This window comes from Anas platyrhynchos, chromosome 17 (assembly GCF_047663525.1).
Source record: "Anas platyrhynchos isolate ZD024472 breed Pekin duck chromosome 17, IASCAAS_PekinDuck_T2T, whole genome shotgun sequence".
Classification (NCBI taxonomy): Eukaryota; Metazoa; Chordata; class Aves; order Anseriformes; family Anatidae; genus Anas; species Anas platyrhynchos.
The window spans coordinates 438,136-460,622 of NC_092603.1; the positions used below are offsets into that span (position 1 = coordinate 438,136).

General features: G+C 62.5%; 2 protein-coding genes across 2 annotated transcripts; both read left to right on the forward strand.

Moving 5' to 3' along the window:
* Positions 1-173: 173 nt before the first annotated feature.
* LOC139998851 (carnitine O-acetyltransferase-like) lies at positions 174-11,379 on the forward strand. The gene is given in 18 exon segments (XM_072024715.1): positions 174-191; positions 1,546-1,601; positions 1,603-1,647; positions 1,891-1,937; positions 2,722-2,806; positions 2,808-2,862; positions 3,401-3,569; positions 4,280-4,450; positions 5,025-5,124; positions 5,198-5,303; positions 5,305-5,321; positions 5,547-5,657; positions 6,466-6,604; positions 7,519-7,749; positions 7,895-8,020; positions 8,186-8,323; positions 10,822-10,980; positions 11,308-11,379. Coding segments are annotated over 18 exon segments (1,845 nt in total).
* Positions 11,380-15,700: 4,321 nt separating this feature from the next.
* On the forward strand, positions 15,701-21,360 carry PRRT1 (proline rich transmembrane protein 1). The gene is made up of 5 exons (XM_072024716.1): positions 15,701-15,719; positions 16,309-16,448; positions 16,662-16,745; positions 18,032-18,241; positions 20,108-21,360. The coding sequence occupies exons 1-5, from the start codon at positions 15,701-15,703 to the stop codon at positions 20,282-20,284; spliced, it is 630 nt and encodes a 209-aa protein (XP_071880817.1). The 3' UTR covers positions 20,285-21,360.
* The last annotated feature ends 1,127 nt before the right edge of the window (positions 21,361-22,487 follow it).

Consider the following 22,487-nt stretch of genomic DNA (forward strand, 5'->3'; position numbering starts at 1 on the left):
GGCGTGGCCTAGGGTACGTGGCGTTGCTAGGGGGCGTGGCTACCCCGAGCCGTTGCTAGGGGGCGTGGCCAGGGGACGTGGCGTTGCTAGGGGGCGTGGCCAGCCCGGAGGGGGCGCGGCCAGCCCGGAGGGGGCGCGGCCAGCCCGGAGGGGGCGCGGCCGGCTGCGGGGCCATGCCGCGCGCGCCGTGGGTGTGGGGGCGGCGCCGAGCCCCCCCCCCCGCGCCCCCCCCCAGGTAGTTTTGGGGGGGGGTCCCTAAAATTTTGGGGTGGGGGGGTAAGGGTGGTATTGGGGGTTTGGGGGGGTTAATTAGGGTGGGGGGACTAATTGGAGAGTGGGGGTCATAATTAAGGTGGGGGTCATCGGGTGGGGGGAGGTCTTATTGGGTCGGGGGGGTCATAATTGGGGTGGGGGGGTCATAATTGGGGTGTGGAGGGGGTTAATTGGGGTGGGGGGGCGTTAATTGGGGTTTGGGGGGGTAATTAGGGGGGTATTAAATGAGGGGGGTCCCCAGGGGGGTTTCCTGGGGTTTTGGGGGGGGTCTCATTAAGGGGGGGGGCTCCGTGGGTCTTGGGGGGGGCAATTAGCCGGGGGGGGGGTCCCAGTAATGGGGGGGGGGTCCCCATTACATGCGGGGGGGGTCCCCATCACTTGGGGGGGTCCCAATTACTCGGTGGGGGGTCTCAATAATACGGGGGGGGTCCCAATTTCCCGGGGGGGGTCCCAATATAGGGGGGTCCCCATGTACAGGGGGGTCTTAATAATATGGGGGGGGTCTCAATCACTGGGGGGGGGGTCCCAATCACGGGGGGGGGGGCAAGAATACGGGGGGTCCCCATCACTTGGGGGGCTTCCCCTCACTTGGGGGGGTCCCCCTCACTTGGGGTGCCCCCCCCCTTGCCCCCTTGGGGATCCCCCCTTGCCCCCTTGACCCCCTGTCCCCCCCTTGACCCCGTGTCCCCCCCCCAGACCCCCCCGCCCCCCCCCTGGCCGGCTCTGGGGGCGACGCTGGGGCGCTACGCGGGGGCTCTGCGGGCGCTGCTGGGGGCGCGGGGGTGGCGCGGAGCCGGGGCTGCTCCAGGCCTTCGGAGCCCCCGGGGGTCGGGACCCGGCTGCAGGAGAGGCTGAGGGGGGGCTGACCCCCCCCCTCGGCACAGGGGGCGGTGAGTGAATGGGGGGGGGGGGGTTTGGGGGGTGTAATGGGGGGAAATGGGGGGGTGAGGGGGGGATTTGGGGGAGGTTTGGGGGGAATTGGGGGGGGTAATGGGGGGGTTGGGGGGTGATGGGGGGGATTTGGGGGGGAATGGGGGGGCAATGGGGGGGTTTAGGGGGGTTGGAGGGGGTTTTGGGGGGGTTGGGGGGGTGATGGGGGTTGGGGGGGATTTGGGGGGCTTATGGGGGGGTTGGGGGGGTTGGGGGCATTTGGGGGGGGAATTGGGGGGGTTGGGGGACTGGGGGAGGGGGATTGGGGGGAATTGGGGGGTTAAATTTGGGGGGCATTTGGGGCCAGTTCCCGCCCCCCCCCCTTATGTTGCCCCCCCCCAGGCATGGCCGCGGGCCCCCGGGGGTCGCCTCCCCCTCCCCGTGCACGGCAGCGCGGGCTGTGCTGCCCCCCCAGCACTGGGAGCAGCCCGGGGGGCAGCTGCGGTGAGCGGGGGGCACTGGGAGGCACTGGGAGGGACTGGGAGGGAATTGGGAGGGACTGGGAGGCACTGGAAGGGACTGGGAGGGACTGGGAGGGAATTGGGGGGAACTGGGAGGCACTGGAGGGAATTGGAAGGGACTGGGGGGGACTGGGAGGCACTGGAAGGGACTGGGGGGCACTGGGTGATAAATGGGGGGCACTGGGAGCTAACTGGGAGCTAACTGGCAGCATGGGGTTTCCCGCAGGTTCGCAGCCCAGTTTGTGGCCGGCATCCTGGATTACCGGGCCATGGTGGGAGCGGTGGGTGCGGGGCTGGGGGTCCCTATGCGGTCTTTATGGGGTCCCTGGGGGTCTCTGGGGTCTTTATGGGGTCCCTGGGGGTCCCTATGGGGCCTTTTGGGGTCTCTGGGGGTCCTTTTGGGGCCTTTGGGGTCCCTATGGGGTCTTTATGGGTCCCTGTGGGTCCCTGGTGGTCTCTATGGGGTCCCTGGGGGTCCCTATGGGGTCTCTATGGGGTTCTTGGGGGTCCCTATGGGGTCCCTACAGCTTCCCTGGGGGTCTCTGGGGGTCCCTATGGGGCCATGGGGGTCTTGGGGGGTCCCTGGGGGTCCCTATGGGGTCCCTATAGGTCTCTGGAGGGTCCCTGGGGGTCCTTGGGGGGTTCCTGGTGGTCACTGGGGGTCCCTGTGGGGTCTCTGGGGGCCTTTAGGGGTCCCTGGGGGTCCCGGGGGGTCTCTGGGGGTCCCTTGGGGGTCTCTGGGGTCCACAGGGTCCCTGGGGGTTCCTTATGGGTCCCTGGGGGTCTTGGGGGGTCCCTGGGGGTCTCGGGGTCTTTAGGGGTCTTTGGGGCTCCCTATGGGATCTCTGGGGGTCCTGGGGGGTCCCTGGGGGTCCTGGGGGGTCCCAGGGGGTTCCAGGGGGTCCCTGGGGGTCACTGGGGGTCCCTGTGGGGTCTCTGGGGGGCCTTTAGGGGTCCCGGGGGTCCCGGGGGGTCTCTGAGGGTCCCTGGGGGTCTCGGGGGTCCCTAGGGTCCCTGGGGGTCCCTGGGGGTCCTCATGGGGTCTCCACGTGTCCCCCCCCCAGGCGTGACCCCCCCGAGCCCTGGGTGCGGGCGGTGTTTGGGGGGTGCCGGGTGCCCGGCCCCCAGCAGGACGGGGCCCTGAGCGCCCCCCGGCGCCCCCCCCCCCCGCTTCATCACCGTCATCCGCATGGGTAGGGTGGGGGGGGGCTGGGGGGTCCTGGGGGGGATTTGGGGGGGTCCGGGGGTCCGGGGATTTGGGGGGGTCTGGGGAGGGTCCTGGGGGGGTCCAGGGGGGTCTGAGGGGGTCGGGGGGTTGGGGATTTGGGAAGGAAATGGGGGTGGGGGGGGATTTGGGGGGGTCTTGGGGGGATTTGGGGGGCTGGGGGGGAAATGGGGAGAAATGGGGGTCCTGGGGGGCACTTTTGGGGTTTTGGGGGGCAATTGGGGGGATTTGGGGGTCCTGAGGGGGCATTTTGGGGTTGTTGGGGGGATTTTGGGAGTCCTGGGGGGCACTTTCGGGGGTCCTGCCCCCCCCACACTCCCTTTCCCCCCCCTTTCTTCTCAGGGTCCTGGTGGGGGGCACTTTGGGGGACGTTGGGAGGGATTTGGGGGGAAATGGGGGGGTCCTGGGGGGGATTTTAGGGGGCTGGGGGAGATTTGGGGGGTCCGGGGGCCTTTTGGGGTCCCTGCCCCCCCCCAACCCCCCCTTCCCCCCCCCAGTTCTTCTCGGTGAGGCGTGCGAGGCCTCGGGGTCCCCCCTGCCCGCGGCCGCCCTGGGGGCTCAGCTCGGGGCCCTGCGGGGGGGGCCCGGGGGGGGTCCTGGGCCTGGGGGCGCTGACGGGGCAGGGACCCCGGAGGGGCTGGGGAGGGCCTACGGGCTGCTCATGAGGGGTAGGGTGGAGCCTAAGGGGGAGGGGCCTAAAGGGGAGGGGCCTGAAGGGGGAGGGGCCTAAAGGGGGAGGGGCTGGGGGGAGGGGAGGGGCTGGGGGAGGTGGGGAGGGGGGAAAGGGGGGGAAAGGGGCACTTCCGGGTGTTGGGGTGGGACTTCCGGGGTTAAAAGTGGTACTTCCGGGTGTGGGGGTGGGACTTCCGGGGTTATGGGTGGTACTTCCGGGTGTGGGGGTGGGACTTCCGGGGTTATGGGTGGGACTTCCGGGGTTAAGGGTGGGATTTCCTGAATTTGGGGTGGGACTTCCGGTGGTTGGGGGAGGTTCTTCCGGGGTTGTGGGTGGGATTTCCGGTTTAGGGTGGGACTTCCGGTATTGGGGGCGGGACTTCCGGGGTTATGGGTGGGACTTCCGGGGTGTTTGGGCTCGAGGGGGGGTTTGCTGTTTAGGGGGGCTGGACTTCCTGTTTGGGGTCTTTGGGGATGGCACTTCCTGTTTGGGGGAGGGAGTTTGGGGTCGGACTTCCTGTCTGGAAGGGGTGAGCTTCCGGGTTGTGGGGGGCGGGACTTCCTGTCTGTAGGCCTCTTGGGGGCGGGACTTCCTGTTTCTGGCCTGATGGGGTGGAGACTTCCTCTCAGGGGGGCGGGACTTCCTGGTTTTGGGCCAATGGGGCGGAGACTTTTTCTCAGGGGGGCGGGACTTCCTGGCGCAGACCGCCTGAACCCTGGGCCTCGATTGGTCAGATCCAGCGCAGCCTCCTGGCCCTGGCGCGTCCGACGTCCTCTGTCATGGCCGCCGGGGGGCGGGGCCCTGGGGGCGGGGCCGGGCAGGTCCTGCACGGGGGCGGGGCCGGAGCCAACGGCTGCAACCGCTGGTTCGACAAGGCCCTGCAGGTGGGCGGGGCCTGAGGCCGGGAGGGGCGGGGCCTGGGCTGGAAGGGGGGAGGGCTCGGGAGGGGTCGGGCTAGGGGCTGGGTGGGGGGGGAGGGCTCGGCTGGGGTTAGGCCTGAGGGGGCGGGGCTTGGGAGGGGGCGGGGTTAGGCCCTGGGTGGGGGCGGGGCTTCCTAAGGGGGGCGGGGCTTCCTAGGGGCGGGGCTTTGTGAGGGGGTGGGGCTTCCTGGGGGGCGGGGCTTCGGGGGGGGGCGGGGTTTCCTGGGGGGCGGGGCTTCCTAAGGGGGTGGGGCTTCCTGGTGGGGCGGGGCTTGGTGAGGGGGGCAGGGTTAGGCCCTGGGTGGGGGCGGGGCTTACTAAGGGGGCGGGGCTTCCTGAGGGGGCGGGCTTCCTAGGGGGGAGGGGCTTCATAAATGGGCGGGGCTTCCTGAGGGGGCGGGGCTACCCCCGCGGACCCAGGAGTGGGCGGGGCATCAAATATTTGGCCAATGGAGGGGGCGGGCTTCCGGTTTAGGCCCTCTGAGGGGGCGTGGCTTGATGGGTGGGGGGCGTGGGTGAACCTCCCCCTGCCCGTCCCTCAGCGATCGTGGGGGCGGACGGGGCCTGCGGCCTCCTCTACGACCCGGAAGTGATCGACGGCGCCGTGGCCGCCGAAATGGCCGACCACGCCCTGGCCTTCTGGTAACCATGGCAACCGCTGGGGGGAGGGGCTAGTGGAGCAGGGGCTTCTCAATCTGGCTCCGCCCCCTCCCAGCCTGATGCCCCGCCCCCAAGGAGGCCCCGGCTGCCTGCCCGTGCCCTCCCCCCAGCACCTGCGCTTCAGCCTCAGCCCCGAGATCGAGCCCGAGGTGCGGCGGGCGTAAACGGCACCTGGACAGGTGGGGGATGGGGGGGTCCTGGGGGTCTTGGGGGGTCCTGGGGGTCCTTTGGGGGGTCTTGGGGGGCCTGGGGGGTCTAGGAGGGGTCCTGGGGGGGTGCCGGGGTGGTCTGAATAGGGAAGGGGGAGTGATGGGGACCTTGGGGGTCCTGGGAGGGTTCTGGGGGGTTTGGGGGGGTCTTTTGGGGGGCTTGGGGGGGTTCCTGAGCATTTGGGGCCCCCCCAGCCTGGCGGCGGACGTGGAGGTTCACTGCTTCACCCACGAGGGCTTCGGTGACGTGGAGCCGGCGCAGGCGGAGGCGCTGGTGCAGGTGGCGCTGGAGGTGGCCTTCTACAGGTGGGGTGGGGGTACTCGGGGTGGGGGGCGCTGGGGAGGGGCGCCCAGGGGGAGGAGCGAGATTGGGGTGCTGTGGTGGGGACCAATTTGAGGGGGGAACCAAGGGGGTGGGAAGCTGGGGAGGGGGAGATGGGGGGGGGGAGTTGGGGGGGGGGGGAACCAAGGTGATGGGTGATGGGGTTCAGTTGGGGGGGGGGTAGAGAATGGGGGAGGGGTTGGGTGAGGTGGGGGGAACCAATTAGAGGGGAGCCATGGGGGGGGGGGTATAATTAGGGGGGGAACCAAGTATGGGGGGAACCAATGTGTAAGGTGCCAGTTGTGGGGGACACAAATGAGGTGGACTCGGGGGGAACCTATTAAAGGGGGGACATGGGGGGGTACCAATTCGGGGGGACACAATTAGAGGAGGAACCCATTAGGGGGGTACCAATTGGGGGGGAACCAATTAGGGGGAACCAATGTGTGGGTGCGAGTTTGGGGGGGACACAAATGCGGTGGACTCGGGGCGGGACCTATTAGAGGGGAGGACCCGGGGGGGGACCCAATTAGGGGGGATCCAATTAGGGGGGGACCCAATTAGGGGAGGAACCAATAATGGGGGGAACCATTTATGTGCGGAACCAGCGGGCGGGGCCCCATTTCCGGTGGGACCCCCCTGCGGAGGGTCCCTTTTGGGTGCTGGGGGGCCCCAACGGGGGGTGGGACCACCCGGAAGTGGGGGTGCTGAGTGCGGGGGGAGCCATTTTGGGGCGGAACCGGCGGGGGGAACCTTTTTGGGGGAACCGAGGTCGGGGCCTGGTTCCCGCAGGGTCCACGGGACGCTGAGCGCCTTGCGCCCGCAGGCCCCGCCCCTCCGGCCCCGCCCCCTGCCCCACCCCCACCTGGTGCTGCCCCCGGGGCCGCTCTGCCTGCGCCTGGCACGGGCCGCGCAGCGCCCCGGGACCAAGGTGGGCGGGGCTCTGGGGGAGGGGCGGGGCTTAAAGGGGGCGGGGCTTAAAGGGGGAGGGGCTTGGGGAGAGGGGCGGGGCCTAAGGGGGGCGGGGCTTCAAGGGGGCTCTCAGGGGGCGGGTCTGAGGGGCGGGGCTTAAAGGGGGTTTGAATAGGCGGGGCCTAAGGGAGGCGGGGCTTGGAATAGGGGGGCCGGGGCCTAGGGCGGGGATTAAGAGAAGGGGGCGGGGCTAGGGGGCGGGGCTTGGGGAGGGGAGGGGCCTGGGGGGCGGGGCTTGGGATATGGGGCCTAATGGGGCGGGGCTTACTAGATGGGCGGGGCCTAGGGGGGATTGGGAGAGGGGCGGGGCTCAGGGGGCGGGGCTTAGGAGGGGCGGGCCTAGGGAGCGGGGCTTGGGAGAGGGAGGGGGCTTTAGGGGGCGGGGCTTAGTAAGGGGGAGGGGCCTAAGGGGCGGGGCTTCTTGGTGGGGCTTCAGGGGGAGGGATTTGGAAGGGGAGGGGCTTAAGGGTGGGGTCTAGGGGGCGGGGCTTAGAAAGGGGAGGGGTTTGAAAGGGGCGGGGCCTAAGGGGGGCGGGGCTTGGGAGAGGGCGGGGCCTCAGGGGGGTGGGGCTTAGTAAGGGGAGGGGCCTGAAGGGTGGGGGCCTTGGGGTGGTCTTCAGGGGGAGGGGTTTGGAAGGGGAGGGCTTCAGGGGTGGGGGTCTAGGGGGCGGGGGCTGAGGGGGAGGGGATCTGGGGGGGGGGCTTCCGAGTTGGGGGGGTTGGGGGCGGGAGCTTCCTGTCTTATGGGGGCGGGACTTCCTGTTTATGCATATTTGGGGGGCGGGGCTTCCTGGGGGTGGGCGGGGTCCTGGTGACTAGATCGGGGCAGCCCCAGGCCCTCCTCTCCCTGCTGGGGGCGGCGGCGGCGGCGAGCGGCAGCGGGCGGACGAGGTGAGCCCCCTCTCCCCCCCCCCCGTTGCCATGGCGACCGATGACGTCATCACCATGGCGACCGATGACGTCATCACCATGGCGACCGATGACATCATCACCATGGCGACCGATGACGTCATCGCCATGGCAACCGGTGACGTCATCGCCATGGCAACCCTATGGGGCCCCCATTATGAGCCCCTATGGGTTGCTATGGTCGCGGCCGCCATGGTGACCCCGTTGCCATGGTGACCAATGACGTCATCGCCATGGCGACCGATGAAGTCATCACCATGGCAACCGTAACCGATGACATCATCGCCATGGCAACCGGTGACGTCATCGCCATGGCAACCCTATGGGGGCCCTCATATAGGCCCCTATGGGTCGCTACTGGGGCCGCGGTTGCCATGGCTACCCCGTTGCCATGGCGACCGATGACGTCATCGCCATGGCAACCGATGACGTCATCGCCATGGCAACCGATGACGTCATCCCCATGGCAACCACTGAGCCCCCCCCCCATGGGGTTCCCACAGGCCCTGATGGGTCGCTATGGGGCCATGGTTGCTATGGGGCCACGGTTGCTATGGGGACACGGTCGCCATGGTGACCCCGTTGCCATGGTGACCCCGTTGCCATGGTGACCCCGTTGCCATGGCGACAGGTGGCGGCGGGGACAGGGGGCCGAGTAGGCACCCTGAGGGCCCTGGGCCTGGCGGCCGTGGGGCTGGAGCCGCTGCCGGAGCTGTTCCGGGACCCCGGCTACGCCCGGGCGACGCACTTCCGCCTCTGCACCCTGCAGGTAGCCCAAAAGAAGGATTTCAACCCAAAAATCGCACGGGGGTGATGTGGAGGGAGGTGAAAGGAGAGGGATTTGGGGTTGTAACAGCGTTAAATGTGGCAACGTAGACAAGCACTAATGTGGCCCAAAGTGGCAGAAAATGACACAAATGTGGCCCAAAGCGACACAAAGTGACAGAAAATTGGACCTAAATAGAACAAATGTGGCCCAAAGTGGCAGAAAATGACACAAATTTGGCCCTAAATAGCACAAATGTGGCCCAAAGTGACACAAAAAGACAGGAATTTGGATGTAAAAACGACCAAAATTTTACCCTGTATAGCACAAATGTGGCCCTAAAAAGCACCAATATGGCCCAAAGTAACACAAAATGACAGAAATTTGGCCCTAAATAGCACAAATGCAGCCCAAAGTGACACGAAATGACAGGAATTTGGTTCTAAATAGCACAAACGTGGCCCAGAGTGACACAAAATGACAGAAATTTGGACCTAAATGACAGAAATATGGCCCAAAGTGACACAAAATGACACAAATTTGGCCCTAAATAGCATAAATGTGGCCCAAAGTGACACAAAATGACAGGAATTTGGACCTAAGTAGCACAAATGTGGCCCAAAGTGACACAAAATGACAGGAATTTGGACCTAAGTAGCACAAATGTGGCCCAAAGTGGCAGAAAATGTCAGAAAATTGGACCTAAATGACACAAATGTGGCCCAAAGTGACACAAAATGACACAAATTTGGCCTTAAATAGGACAAACGTGGCCCAAAGTGACACAAAATGACAGGAATTTGGACCTAAGTAGCACAAATGTGGCCCAAAGAGACACAAAATGTCAGAAATTTGGACCTAAATGACAGAAATATGGCCCAAAGTGACACAAAATGACACAAATTTGGCCTTAAATAGCACAAATGTGGCCCAAAGTGACACAAAATGACAGGAATTTGGTCTGAAATAGCATGAATGTGGCCTAAAGTGACACAAAGTGACAGAAATTTGGACCTAAATAGCACAAATGTGGCCTAAAGTGACACAAAATTACACAAATTTGGCCCTAAATAGGACAAATGTGGCCCGAAGTGACACCAAATGACAGGAATTTGGTTCTAAATAGCATAAATGTAGCCCAATGTGACACAAAGTGACAGGAATTTGGACCTAAAATGACAGAAATGTGGCCCAAAGTGACTCAAAATGACAGGAATTCGAAATGAAATGACAAAAATTTGGCCCGAAGACCCAATGTGGCCCAAAGTGACACAAAGTGACAGAAATTTGGTTCAAATAGCACAAATGTGGCCCAAAGTAGCACAAATGTGGTCCAAAGTGACACGAAATGACAGGAATTTGGTTCTCGGTGACAAAATTTTGTTCAGAAATATGGTTTATGGGTATTTGAGGTCAGTTTGGGGCTATTTGGGGGTCATTTTCTGGGGGTTTGGGGGGATACTTGGGCTCAGTTTAATGTTATTTGGGGTCAGTTTGGGGGTATTTGGGGTCAGTTTAGTGATATTTAGGGTCAATTTCTGGGTATTTGGGGGCTTTTTGGTGATATTTGGGGCCTTTTGCTGATATTTGGGGTCAGTTTGGGGCTATTTGGGGCCACTTTGGGGCTATTTGGGGTCACTTTTCGTATATTTGGGGTCATTTTGGGGCTATTTGGGGTCAATTTATGGATATTTGGGGTCACTTTATGGATATTTGGGTCATTTTGGGGCCATTTGGGGTCATTTTGGGGCTATTTGGGGTCACTTTATGTATATTTGGGGTCATTTTGGGGCTATTTGGGATCACTTTGGGGCTATTTGGGGTCACTTTGGGGCTATTTAGAGTCATTTTGGGGCTATTTGGGGTCACTTTATGGATATTTGGGGTCATTTTGGGGCTATTTGGGGTCATTTTGGGGCTATTTGGGGTCACTTTATGTATATTTGGGATCACTTTGGGGCTATTTGGGGTCACTTTATGTATATTTGGGGTCATTTGGGGCTATTTGGGGTCACTTTATGGATATTTGGGGTCACTGGGGCTATTTGGGGTCACTTTATGTATATTTGGGGTTATTTTGGGGCTATTTGGGGTCATTTGGGGCTATTTGGGGTCTCTTTATGTATATTTGGGGTCACTTTGGGGCTATTTGGGGCCACTTTGGGGCTATTTGGGGTCTTTTTGGGGCTATTTGGGGTCACTTTATGGATATTTGGGGTCATTTTGGGGCCATTTGGGGTCATTTTGGGGCTATTTAGGGCCACTTTGGGGCTATTTGGGGTCTTTTTGGGGCTATTTGGGGTCAGTTTATGGATATTTGGGATCACTTTGGGGCTATTTGGGGTCACTTTATGTATATTTGGGGTCATTTTGGGGCCATTTGGGGCCATTTCGGGGCTATTTGGGGTCACTTTGGCCATTCGGTGCCAGTGGGGGGGTTGCTGGTGTGGGGGGTCCATTTGGGGCGCATTCTCCCTTTTTGAGGATTTTTCCCCCCCCAGGTGCACTCCCGCGAGCCCTGCTGGCCGCTGCGGGGGCCGCTGGTGCCCGACGGCTACGGGGTGGGAGTGGTACTCGCCCTCCCCCGGGACCCCCCGGGGACCCCCCCGGCCCCTGTCATTGACCGCCTTCGCCTGCTGCGGCCAGACCGGGGCCGCGCTGCTGGGGGGGCCCTCAGGGGGGCCCTCGATACCCTGGGGGGCTCCTGCGCCGGACGGACCCCTGCCCGGCCCCCCCTGACCCCCCCAAAAAAATTCCTGGACACCCCCAAAAAATTCCTGGACACACCCAAAAAAAATTCCTGGACACCCCCAAAAACTTCCCGGAGCCCACCCAAATTCCTGGAAGCCCCCCCAAAAAATTCTGCCCCCCCCCCACAAAATTCTGGACCCCCCCCCAAAATTCCAGGAGCCCCCAAAAAATTCCAGACCCCCTCAAAAAAATCTGGAACCCCCCCAAAAATTCTGGCCCCCCCCACAAAATTCCAGGACCCCCCCAAAAATTCTCGACCCCCCATAAAAGATTCCTGGAACTCTCCCACAAATCCTGGAACCCTCTAAAATTCTGGAGCCCCCCAAAAATTCTGGAAGCCCCCCAAAAAATTCTGGAACCCCCCCCAACAATCCTGGACACCTCCAAATTTTTAAACACTCCCCCCCCAAAAAAATCTGGACACCCCCAAAAATTCTGGACACCCCCAAAAATACTGGAATTCCCCCCAAATTTCTGGACACCCCCCAAAAAATCTGGCCTCTCCCCCACCTTTTCCGCCCCCCTCCCCATTTTCTGGACCCCCCCCCAAATTTCTTCCTGACCCCCCCTTAATTTCCAAGCCCCCCCCCGAAAATTTCGGCCACCCCCAAAATTTTCCTGCCCCCCCCCTTTACCCCCCAAACTCCTGCTCCCCTCCCCATTCCCTGCCCCCCCCTTGCCCTTCAGCCCCCCCCCATCACGGGACCAGCCCCCCGGGGCCCCCCTAGTGCCTATTTTGGGCCCAGCCGCCCCTTTTTCGGGGTCACCGCCTTGAATAAAAACTCCACGAAGCGCCTCCCACCCCCCGGGTCAGTGCGGCGACGAATCCAGGCCGGGTTTTGCGCGGTGGGGCCGGTCCGTTCCGGTCCCTTTAATCCAGTCCGGGTTTTTCTTCCCGGCTCCATTCCACTGGATCCAGACCAGGCTTTGAGCTCCGGACCCGGCTCCAATCCATTCCCATTAATCCAGTCCGGGTTTTCCTCTCTGGCTCCATTCCACTGGATCCAGACCAGGCTTTGAGCTCCGGACCTGGCTCCATTCCGGTCCCCTTTAATCCAGTCCGGGTTTTACTTTGTGGCTCCATCCCACTGGATCCAGGCCGGGTCCTGAGCACCGGCTCCATTCCGGTCCCATTAATCCAGTCCGGGTCTTCCTTCTGGCTCCATTCCACTGGATCCAGGCTGGGCCTGAGTTCCGGCTCCATTCCAGTCCCTTTAATCCACTCCTGGTCTTCCCTCTCTGGCTCCATTCCACTGGATCCAGACCAGGCTTTGAGCTCCGGACCCGGCTCCATTCCAGTCCCATTAATCCACTCCGGGTTTTCCCTCCGGCTCCATTCCACTGGATCCAGGCCAGGCTTTGAGCACTGGACCCGGCTCCATTCCAGTCCCTTTAATCCACTCCGGGTTTTCCTTCCTGGCTCCATTCCGTTGGATCCAGGCCGGGCTCTGAGCACTGGACCTGGCTGCATTCCAGTCCCATTAATCCACTCCGGGTTTTACTTTGTGGCTCCATTCCACTGGATCCAGGCCGGGCCCTGAGCTCTGGCTCCATTCCAGTCTCATTAATCCACTCCGGGTTTTTCTTTCTGGCTCCATTCCAGTCCCTTTAATCTACTCCCGGGTTTTATTTACTGGCTCCATTCCACTGGATCCAGGCCGGCCTCTGAGCACCGGCTCCATTCCAGTCCCATTAATCCAGTCCGGGTTTTCCTCCCCGGCTCCATTCCACTGGATCCAGACCAGGCTTTGAGCTCCGGACCTGGCTCCATTCCGTTCCCCATTAATCCAGTCCGGGTTTTTCTTCCCGGCTCCATTCCACTGGATCCAGGCCGGGCTCTGAGACTGGAACCGGCTCCATTCTGTTCCCCTTTGATCCACTCCGGGTTTTTCTTTCTGGCTCCATTCCAGTCCCTTTAATCCACTCCGGGTTTTCCTTACTGGCTCCATTCCAGTCCCATTAATCCACTCCAGGTTTTCCTCTCTGGCTCCATTCCAGTCCCATTAATCCACTCCAGGTTTTCCTCTCTGGCTCCATTCCGGTCCCTTTAATCCACTCCGGGTTTTTCTTTCTGGCTCCATTCCGGTCCCATTAATCCACTCCAGCTTTTCCTTACTGGCTCCATTCCAGTCCCATTAATCCACTCCAGGTTTTCCTCTCCGGCTCCATTCCAGTCCCATTAATCCACTCCAGGTTTTCCTCTCTGGCTCCATTCCGGTCCCTTTAATCTACTCCGGGTTTTTCTTTCGGCTCCATTCCGGTCCCATTAATCCAGTCCGGGTTTTTCTTTCTGGCTCCATTCCGTTGGATCCAGACCAGGCTTTGAGCTCCAGACGTGACTCCATTCCGTTCCCTTAAATCCAGTCCGGGTTTTATTTGTGGCTCCATTCCACTGGATCCAGACCAGGCTTTGAGCTCCAGACCCGGCTCCATTCCATTCTCTTTAATCCACTCCGGGTTCTCCTTCCTGTCTCCATTCCACTGGATCCAGACCAGGATCTGAGCCCTGGACCCGGCTCCGTTCCGTTCCCCTTAAATCCAGTCCGGGTTTTCCTTTGTGGCTCCATTCCACTGGATCCAGACCAGGCTTTGAGCTCCAGACCTGGCTCCATTCCGTTCCCCTTTAATCCACTCCGGGTTTTACTTTGTGGCTCCATTCCACTGGATCCAGGCCGGGTCCTGAGCACCGGATCCATTCCAGTCCCATTAATCCACTCCGGGTTTTACTTTGTGGCTCCATTCCACTGGATCCAGGCCGGGCCCTGAGCTCCGGCTCCATTCCAGTCCCATTAATCCACTCCGGGTTTTTCTTACAGGCTCCGTTCCAGTCCCATTAATCCACTCCGGGTTTTCCTTACTGGCTCCATTCCAGTCCCATTAATCCACTCCGGGTTTCTTTAGCTCCGTTCCAGTCCCTTTAATCCACTCCGGGTTTTTCTTTCTGGCTCCATTCCACTGGATCCAGGCCGGGCTTTGAGCTCCGGACCTGGCTCCATTCCGTTCCCCTTTAATCCAGTCCGGGTTTTCCTTCTGGCTCCATTCCACTGGATCCAGACCAGGATCTGAGCCCTGGACCCGGCTCCATTCCGTTCCCCTTTAATCCAGTCCGGGTTTTCCTTCCTGGCTCCATTCCACTGGATCCAGACCAGGCTTTGAGCTCCAGACCCGGCTCCATTCCGGTCCCTTTAATCCACTCCGGGTTTTCCTTCCTGTCTCCATTCCACTGGATCCAGGCCGGGCTCTGAGCTCCGGCTCCTTCCGGTCCCATTAATCCAGTCCGGGTTTTCCTCTCTGGCTCCATTCCACTGGATCCAGGCCGGGCTTGAGCCCTGGACCCGGCTCCATTCCATTCCCCTTTAATCCAGTCCGGGTTTTCCTCCCCGGCTCCATTCCACTTGATCCAGACCAGGCTTTCAGCCCCAGCCCCGGCTCCATTCCGCTCCCATTAATCTACTTCCGGGTTTTCCTCTCTGGCTCCATTCCACTGGATCCAGACCAGGCTTTGAGCTCCGTACTCGGCTTGATCTCGTTGCATTAATCCAGTCCGGGTTTTCCTCTCTGGCTCCATTCCGCTGGATCCAGACCAGGCTTTGAGCTCCGGACCCGGCTCCATTCCGCTCCGGATCAATCCACTCCGGGTTTTCCTCTCTGGCTCCATTCCACTGGATCCAGACCAGGCTTTGAGCTCCGGACCCGGCTCCATTCCGGTCCCATTAATCCAGTCCGGGTTTTCCTCTCTGGCTCCATTCCGCTGGATCCAGACCAGGCTTTGAACTCCGGACCCGGCTCCATTCCGGTTCTATTTAATCCAGTCCGGGTTTTCTTTCCTGGCTCCATTCCACTGGATCCAGGCCGGGCTTTAGTCTCGGCTCCATTCCAGTCCCATTAATCCACTCCGGGTTTTCCTCTCTGGCTCCATTCCACTGGATCCAGGCCGGGTCCTGAGCACCGGCTCCATTCCGGTCCCATTAATCCAGTCCGGGTTTTCCTCTCCGGCTCCATTCCACTGGATCCAGACCGGGCTTTGAGCTCCGGACCTGGCTCCATTCCGGTCCCTTTAATCCACTCCGGGTTTTCCTCTTTGGCTCCATTCCGTTGGATCCAGACCGGGTCCTGAGCACCGGCTCCATTCCGGTCCCATTAATCCAGTCCGGGTTTTCCTCTCTGTCATTCCACTGGATCCAGGCCGGGCTTTCAGCTCCAGACCCGGCTCCATTCCGGTCCCTTTAATCCACTCCGGGTTTTCCTCTCTGGCTCCATTCCGGTCCCTTTAATCCACTCCGGGTTTTCCTCTCTGGCTCCATTCCGGTCCCTTTAATCCAGTCCGGGTTTTCCTCTCTGGCTCCATTCCACTGGATCCAGGCCGGGCTTTGAGTCCTCAGTCCTGCTCCATTCCTTGTCCCTTGAATCCAGTCCTGGGTTTCCTCCCCGGCTCCATTCCACTGGATCCAGGCCCTGGGTCTTCTCCAGCCCCAGCCCCGGCTCCGTTCCCCTCCCTCTATCCACTCCGGGTTTTCCTCACCCGGCTCCGCTCCGCGCGATCCAGGCCGGGCCCGGAGGGAAAAAAAGGGGGCAAAAAAGGGGGGGAGGGGGGTCCCGCTGATTTTTGGTCTCCGTTTTGTCTAAACCATGGCGGCGGAGAAACCCGGTGAGGAGGGGGCGGGGAGGGGGGGTGACCCAAAAAAAGGGGGGGAGGGGGGATGGAGGGGGTGGGGGGGGATTTGGGGGGGGTCTGAGGGGGTTTGGGGGGGATGGGGGGGATTTGGGGGGGGTTGGGGGGGTTAGAGGTTTTTTTGGGGGGATGGGGGGGTTTTGGGGGGGGTTGAGGGGGTTTTGGGGGGGGTTTAGGAGGTTTTGGGGGGGTCTGGGGGGGTCTGAGGGGTTTTGGGGGGGGTTGAGGGGGTTTTGGGGGGGTTTTGGGGGGGATGGAGGGGGTTTGGGGGGCTGGGGGGTCTCTGGCAGGGCCTGGGGGGTCTTTGGGGGGGGCTGGGGGGGATTTAGGGGAGGTTTGGGGGGGTCTGAGGAGGATTTGGGGGGTTCGGGCATCTGTCTTGGGGTGAGAACCTTTGGGGGGGCCCCTATGGGATGGGGGGCATTTGGGGGGGGGGCCGCGACCTTTTGGGGGTCCCTTTTGGCCTTGGGGGGGGGGGGGCTGGCAATTTGGGGGGGGGGCCCCCACCCCTCTCAACCCCCCCTTTAACCCCCCCACCGCTTCCCCCCCCCCCCCCCAATTCCAGGTTTACCAGAGGGGGCCCCCCACGCCTCGCCCCCCCCCTACGGCCCCCCGGCCCCCCCCGGCCCTTTAGGGCTTGGGATGGGGTGGGGGGGGGGCTTGGGGGCGGCCAGCTCACCCGGGAGCGGGGGGCTCCCGCGGGGGGCTGCCACCCTCCCCCGGGGGGGCCGGGGCTGCTGGCGGGGGTGGCGACGCTGCCCAGGGGGCTTCATGGGGGTGGGCGCCCCCTCGGGGCCCCCCCCCCCACGGCCCCCTCCCCCCCACCACGCCACCCTCCCCCGGCCCCCCCCCAGCTCCGCCGTCGTCGCCCCCCCCCCCCAGCCCATGGGGGCTCCCCCCCCCCCCCCCCCCCCCCAGCCCCCCTCCCCTACGCGCCCCCCCCCTTTGCCCTCCAGCTGCAGCCCTGCACCGCCTGACGTGCCCGTCTACCCCGTGGGGCCGGTGAGGGGGCGGGGCTTGGGGGAGGGGGCGGGGCTTATGGGGAGGGGGCGGGGTCAGTGGGGAGGGGGCGGGGTCAGTGGGGAGGGGGTGGGGTCAATGGGGTGGGGGTGGGGTCAGTGGGAGGGTGGGGGTGGGAGGTGAATAGGAAGGGGCGGGGCTTAGGGGAGGGGGAGGGGCTTGGGGGAGTGGGAGGGGCTTGTGGGGAGGGGGCGGGGTCAGTAGGGAGGGGGCGGGGTCAATGGGGTGGGGGTGGGGTCAGTGGGAGGGGGTGGAGTCAATGGGAGGGGTGGGGGTGGGAGGTGAGAGGAGGGGGCGGGGCTTCTAGGGAAGGGAGGGGCTTGGGGGGTGGGAGGGGCTTGGGGGAGGGGGTGGGGTCAATGGGGTGGGGGTGGGGTCAGTGGGAGGGGTGGGAGGTGGAGGAAGGGGGCGGGGCTTAGGGGAGGGGGCGGGGCTTCGGGAAGTGGGAGGGGCTTGTGGGGAGGGGGAGGGGTCAGTGGGGAGGGGGAGGGGTCAGTGGGGAGGGGGCGTGGTCAGTGGGGAGGGGGCGGAGCCTGGGAGAGAGGTGGGGGGGGCTGGGGAGGGGAGATAAGAGGCAGGGGGCGGGGCTTGTGGGGAGGGGGCGTGGCCTAAGGAGAGTGGGCGGGGTCATTGGGAAGGGGGCGTGGTCAATGGGGAGGGGAGGGGTCAGTGGGGGGCGGGGTTATGGGGTGGGGGGGGCTGGGGATGCCCCAAGGGGGGTGGAGGTGAAAGGAAGGGGGCGGGGCTTCGTGGGAGGGGGCGTGGCCTAAGGAGAGTGGGCGGGACTAGGAGAAGGGGGCGGGGCCTCAGGGCTGGGGGCGGGGCTTAAGGAGAACGGCTGGGGTGGGTCTTATGGGAGGGGGCGTGGCCTTCGAGGAGGGGGCGTGGCCTCGCTTAGGGGCGTGGTCTCGTGGGAGGGGGCGTGGCTTAGTGGGCGTGGCCTGGGTGAAGCCCCATTCATAAGGGCAGGGGAGCGTCACCGAGGGGGCGGGGCTTATAGGAGGGGCGTGGCTTACACAAGGGGGCGTGGCTTATACAAAGGGGCGTGTCCTCACCCAGGGGGCGTGGCCTATTGGTAGGGGGCGTGGCCTGGTGGGCGGAGCCTACCTAAGGGCAGGGGGGGCATCACCAATGGGGCGGGGCTTATAGGAGGGGGCGTGGCTTATAGAAAGGGGCGTGGCTTATAGAAATGGGCGTGGCTTATGTGAGGGGGCGTGGCCTATTGATAGGGGGCGTGTCCTAATCTCCCCCTCCCCCCCCCCCCCCAGGCTTACGGCGCCGCCCCCCCCGGCCCCAGCCCCGGCCCCCTGCCCGGCCCCGTGGGGGTGGCGCTGGGGGGGGGGGGAGCCGGGGGGGGGGTGGCGGCGGAGGGGGGGCCTCGGGGGGCGCCCCCCCACGATTACCTCCCCATCGCCGTCCTCACCACCCTCTGCTGCTTCTGGCCCACCGGCGTCGTCGCCATCGTCAAGGCCGTGCAGGTTAATTGGGGGGCGGGGGGGGTTAATTAGGGGATGGGGGGGGGTTAATTAGGGGATGGGGGGGGGGATTAGGGGATGGGGGGGGGATTAGGGGTGTGTGGGGGGGGATTGGGGGCTGGGGGGGGGAATTAGGGGATGGAAGGGGGGGTAATTGGGGGCTGAGGGGGAATTAGGGGGTGGAAGGGGGTAATTAGGGGCTGGGGGGGTTAATTAGGGGTGTAGGGGGGGTAATTAGGGGTGTAGGGGGGGTAATTAGGGGTGTAGGGGGGGTAATTAGGGGTGTGGGGGGGGAATTAGGGGTTGGGGGGGTTAATTAGGGGATGGAGGGGGTAATTAGGGGCTGGGGGGGGAATTGGGGGGTGGAAGGGGGGTAATTGGGGGCTGGGGGGGGGAATTTGGGGCTGGGGGGGGGGAATTGGGGATGGAAGGGGGTAATTAGGGGCTGGGGGGGTTAATTAGGGGATGGAGGGGGTTAATTAGGGGTGTAGGGGGGGTAATTAGGGGTGTGGGGGGGGAATTAGGGGCTGGGGGGGGGTAATTAGGGGTGTGGGGGGGTTAATTAGGGGTGTAGGGGGGGTAATAAGGGGTGTGGGGGGGGAATTAGGGGTGTGGGGGGGGAATTAGGGGTTGGGGGGGGTTAATTAGGGGATGGAGGGGGGTAATTAGGGGATGGGGGGGGGATTAGGGGTGTGTGGAGGGGAATTGGGGGTGTGGGGGGGGAAATTGGGGGTGGAAGGGGGTAATTAGGGGGTGGAAGGGGGTAATTAGGGGCTGGGGGGGTTAATTAGGGGATGGGGGGGTAATTAGGGGATGGAAGGGGGTAATTAGGGGCCGGGGGGGTTAATTAGGGGTGTGGGGGGGGAATTAGGGGCTGGGGGGGGTTAATTAGGGGCCGGGGGGGTTAATTAGGGGTGTGTGGGGGGTAATTAGGGGTGTGGGGGGGGGAATTAGGGGATGAAAGGGGGGAGTTAGGGGGTGGAAGGGGGTAATTAGGGGCTGGAGTGTCCTAATTAGGAGCTGGGAAGGACTAATTAAGCCCTAAGAGGTCCTAATTAAGGGCTGCAGGGCTAATTGAGTGCTGAGAGGGGCTCATTAAGGACTGGAGAGACCTAATTAAGACCTTTAGTGACCTAATTAAGGGCTGTAGTGGCCTAATTAAGGGCTGGAGGGACTTAATTAAGACCTAAGAGGTTCTAATTAAGGGCTGGAAGGCTAACTGAGTGTTGAAAAGTGCTCATTAAGGGCTGGAGGGACCTAATTAAGGGCTGTAGTGGCCTAATTAAGCACTAGAGGGACCTAATTAAGGCCTAAGAGGTCCTAATTAGGTCCTAATTAAGGGCTGGGGAGCAAGTTGAGTGCTGAGAGGGGCTCATTAGACCCAGAGTGACCTAATTAAGACCTATAGTGACCAAATTAAGACCTGTAATGACCTAATTAAGCACTAGAGGGACCTAATTAAGGCCTAAGAGGTCCTAATTAGGTCCTAATTAAGGCCTGGAGGGCTAACTGAGTGTTGAAAGGGGCTCATTAAGGGCTGGAGAGACCTAATTAAGACCTGTAGTGGCCTAATTAAGGGCTGTAGTGGCCTAATTAAGGGCTGTAGTGGCCTAATTAAGCACTAGAGGGACCTAATTAAGGCCTAAGAGGTCCTAATTAGGTCCTAATTAAGGGCTGGAGGGCTAATTGAGTGCTGAGAGGGGCTCATTAAGGACTGAAGAGACCTAATTAAGACCTGTAGTGACCTAATTAAGCCCTGTAACGACCTAATTAAGGGCTTTGGCGGCCTGGGGCTTCTAATTAAGCCCCGGGGGGTTCTAATTAAGCCCCGGGGGGCTCTAATTAGCCCCCTAACGAGGCGTTTCCCAGGTGCGCACGGCGGTGGCGCGGGGGGACATCGTGTCGGCCGAGATCGCCTCGCGGGAGGCGCGCAACTTCTCCTTCATCAGCCTGGCCGTGGGCATCGCCGCCATCGTGCTCTGCACCATCCTCACCGTCGTCATCATCATCGCCGCCCAGCACCACGACAACGACTGGGAGCCCTAGCGACCGTCGCCATAGCAACCGTCGCCTAGCAACGCCCCCCCCCCCCCGCCGTCGCCTAGCAACGGCCGCCCGGTGCCTAGCAACGCCTGCCCGCCGCCCGGTGATGGTTTCCCGCCTCCTGCCGTCGCCTAGCAACCGTTTCCCGTCCCCACCGTTGCCTAGCAACGGTTTCCTGTCCCCCACTGTTGCCTAGCAACGGCTCCCCACTGCCTAGCAACGGTTGTCAGCCTCCCACCGTCGCCTAGCAACGGCTCCCTGCCTCCTGCTGTTGCCTAGCAACGGTTTCTGGTCCCCCACTGTTGCCTAGCAACGGTTTTCCATCCCCACCGTCACCTAGCAACAGTTGTCAGCCTCCCGCCGTTGCCTAGCAACGGATTCCCATCACCTAGCAACAGTTTCCCACCTCCCACCGTTGCCTAGCAACAGTTTCTTGCCTTTTGCCGTTGCCTAGCAACCGTTTCCCATCCCCACCGTTGCCTAGCAACGGTTTCCCACCTCCTGCTGTTGCCTAGCAACGGTTTCCTGCCCCCCCCGTCGCCTAGCAACGGTTTCCCGTCGCCTAGCAACGGTTTCCCACCTCCTGCCGTTGCCTAGCAACGGTTTCCCGCCTTCCTCCATCACCTAGCAACGGTTTCCCGTCCCCCCCCGTTGCCTAGCAACAGTTTCCTGTCCCCCACCATCACCTAGCAACGGTTTCCCGCCTTCTCCGGTCGCCTAGCAACGATTTCCCGCCTCCCGCCATCACCTAGCAACGGTTTCCCGCCACCCGCCGTCGCCTAGCAACGGTTTCCCGCCACCTAGCAACGTTTTCCCGCCTCCTGCGGTCGCCTAGCAACGGTTTCCCGCCTTTCACCGCCGCCTAGCAACGCCCCCCGCCGTTGCCTAGCAACGCCCGCGGCGCCCAGCGGCGTCTCCATGGCAACGGCCGCTCCCTCCCCCCTCCCCTCCCCGCTCCGCGAGGCCCCGCCCCCTGGCCCCGCCCCCATCTCCATGGCAACGCCCGCATGCCGAAGCCCCGCCCCCTCCTTTGTGACGCGCCGCGCGGGCGGACCAATAAAATTCCGTCTTGAGCCGGGGGTGGGCGGGGCTTGCGGCTGTTGCTAGGCAGATTACGGGACAGGCGCAAAATGGCGGCCGCCCCCCCCCTTCCTTCCTCATTAACGCCCCCGTTAATTAACGGAGAGGCCCCCAATTAACGAAGTGGTTTATTAGCAGCGGGGGGGGGCTGAGGCTGGGCCCCCCCACCCAAATTGGCGTTTCCATGGCAACGTGCCCCCCCCCGACCCCAAAATCCCCCCCAAAATGCCCCAAATCCCCCCAAATATCCCCAAAATCCCCCCAAAATTCCACAAAATCCCCTCGGAACTCTCCCAAAGCACCCAAATCCCCTCAAATCTCCCCAAAACTCCATCCAAAAGTGCCCCAGGCCTCCCTAAAGGCCCCAAACTCCACTAAATGCCCCCAAAACTGCCCCAAAACCTCCAAAATCCCTCCAAATCCCCTCAAAGACACACAAAATCTTCCTAAACATCCTCCAAAAGCCCTAAAATGACCCAAAATCTCCCCAAAATCCCCTCCTGGGCTTGGCCTCCATCATTAAGCAGCCTCCCAGCCCCCTGGCCAGCCTCACATCCCCTGAAACCTTCCCCAAAACCCCCCAAATCCTCCCCAAATTCCCCCAACCTCCCCCTAGACCCCCAAAACTCCCTCAAATCCTCTAAAATGACTCCAAAAACCCCTAAACCGACCCCAAAACCCCCTCCCCCCTCACGCAAACAGCCTCCCCAGCCCCCTGGCCATCCTCATGCCCTCCCAAACCCCCCAAATCCTCCCCCAAATCCCCCCCAACACCCCCAAAACCCCCTCCAACACCCCCAAAACTCCCCCCAAAAACCCCAAACTCCCCGAAAACCCCTAAACCGACCCCAAAACCCCCTCCCCCCTCATGCGAACAGCCTCCCCAGCCCCCTGTCCATCCTCATGCCCTCCCGAACTCCCCAAATCCTCCCCAAAACCCCCCAAATTCTCCCCAAGACTTCCTCCAAAGCCCACAAATCCCCCCTAGACCCCCCCAACTCCCCCAAAACTCCCCGAAAACCCCTAAACCGACCCCAAAACCCCCTCCCCCCTCAGGTGAACAGCCTCCCCAGCCCCCTGGCCATCCTTGTGTCCTCCCAAACCCCCCCGAATCCTCCCCAAAACC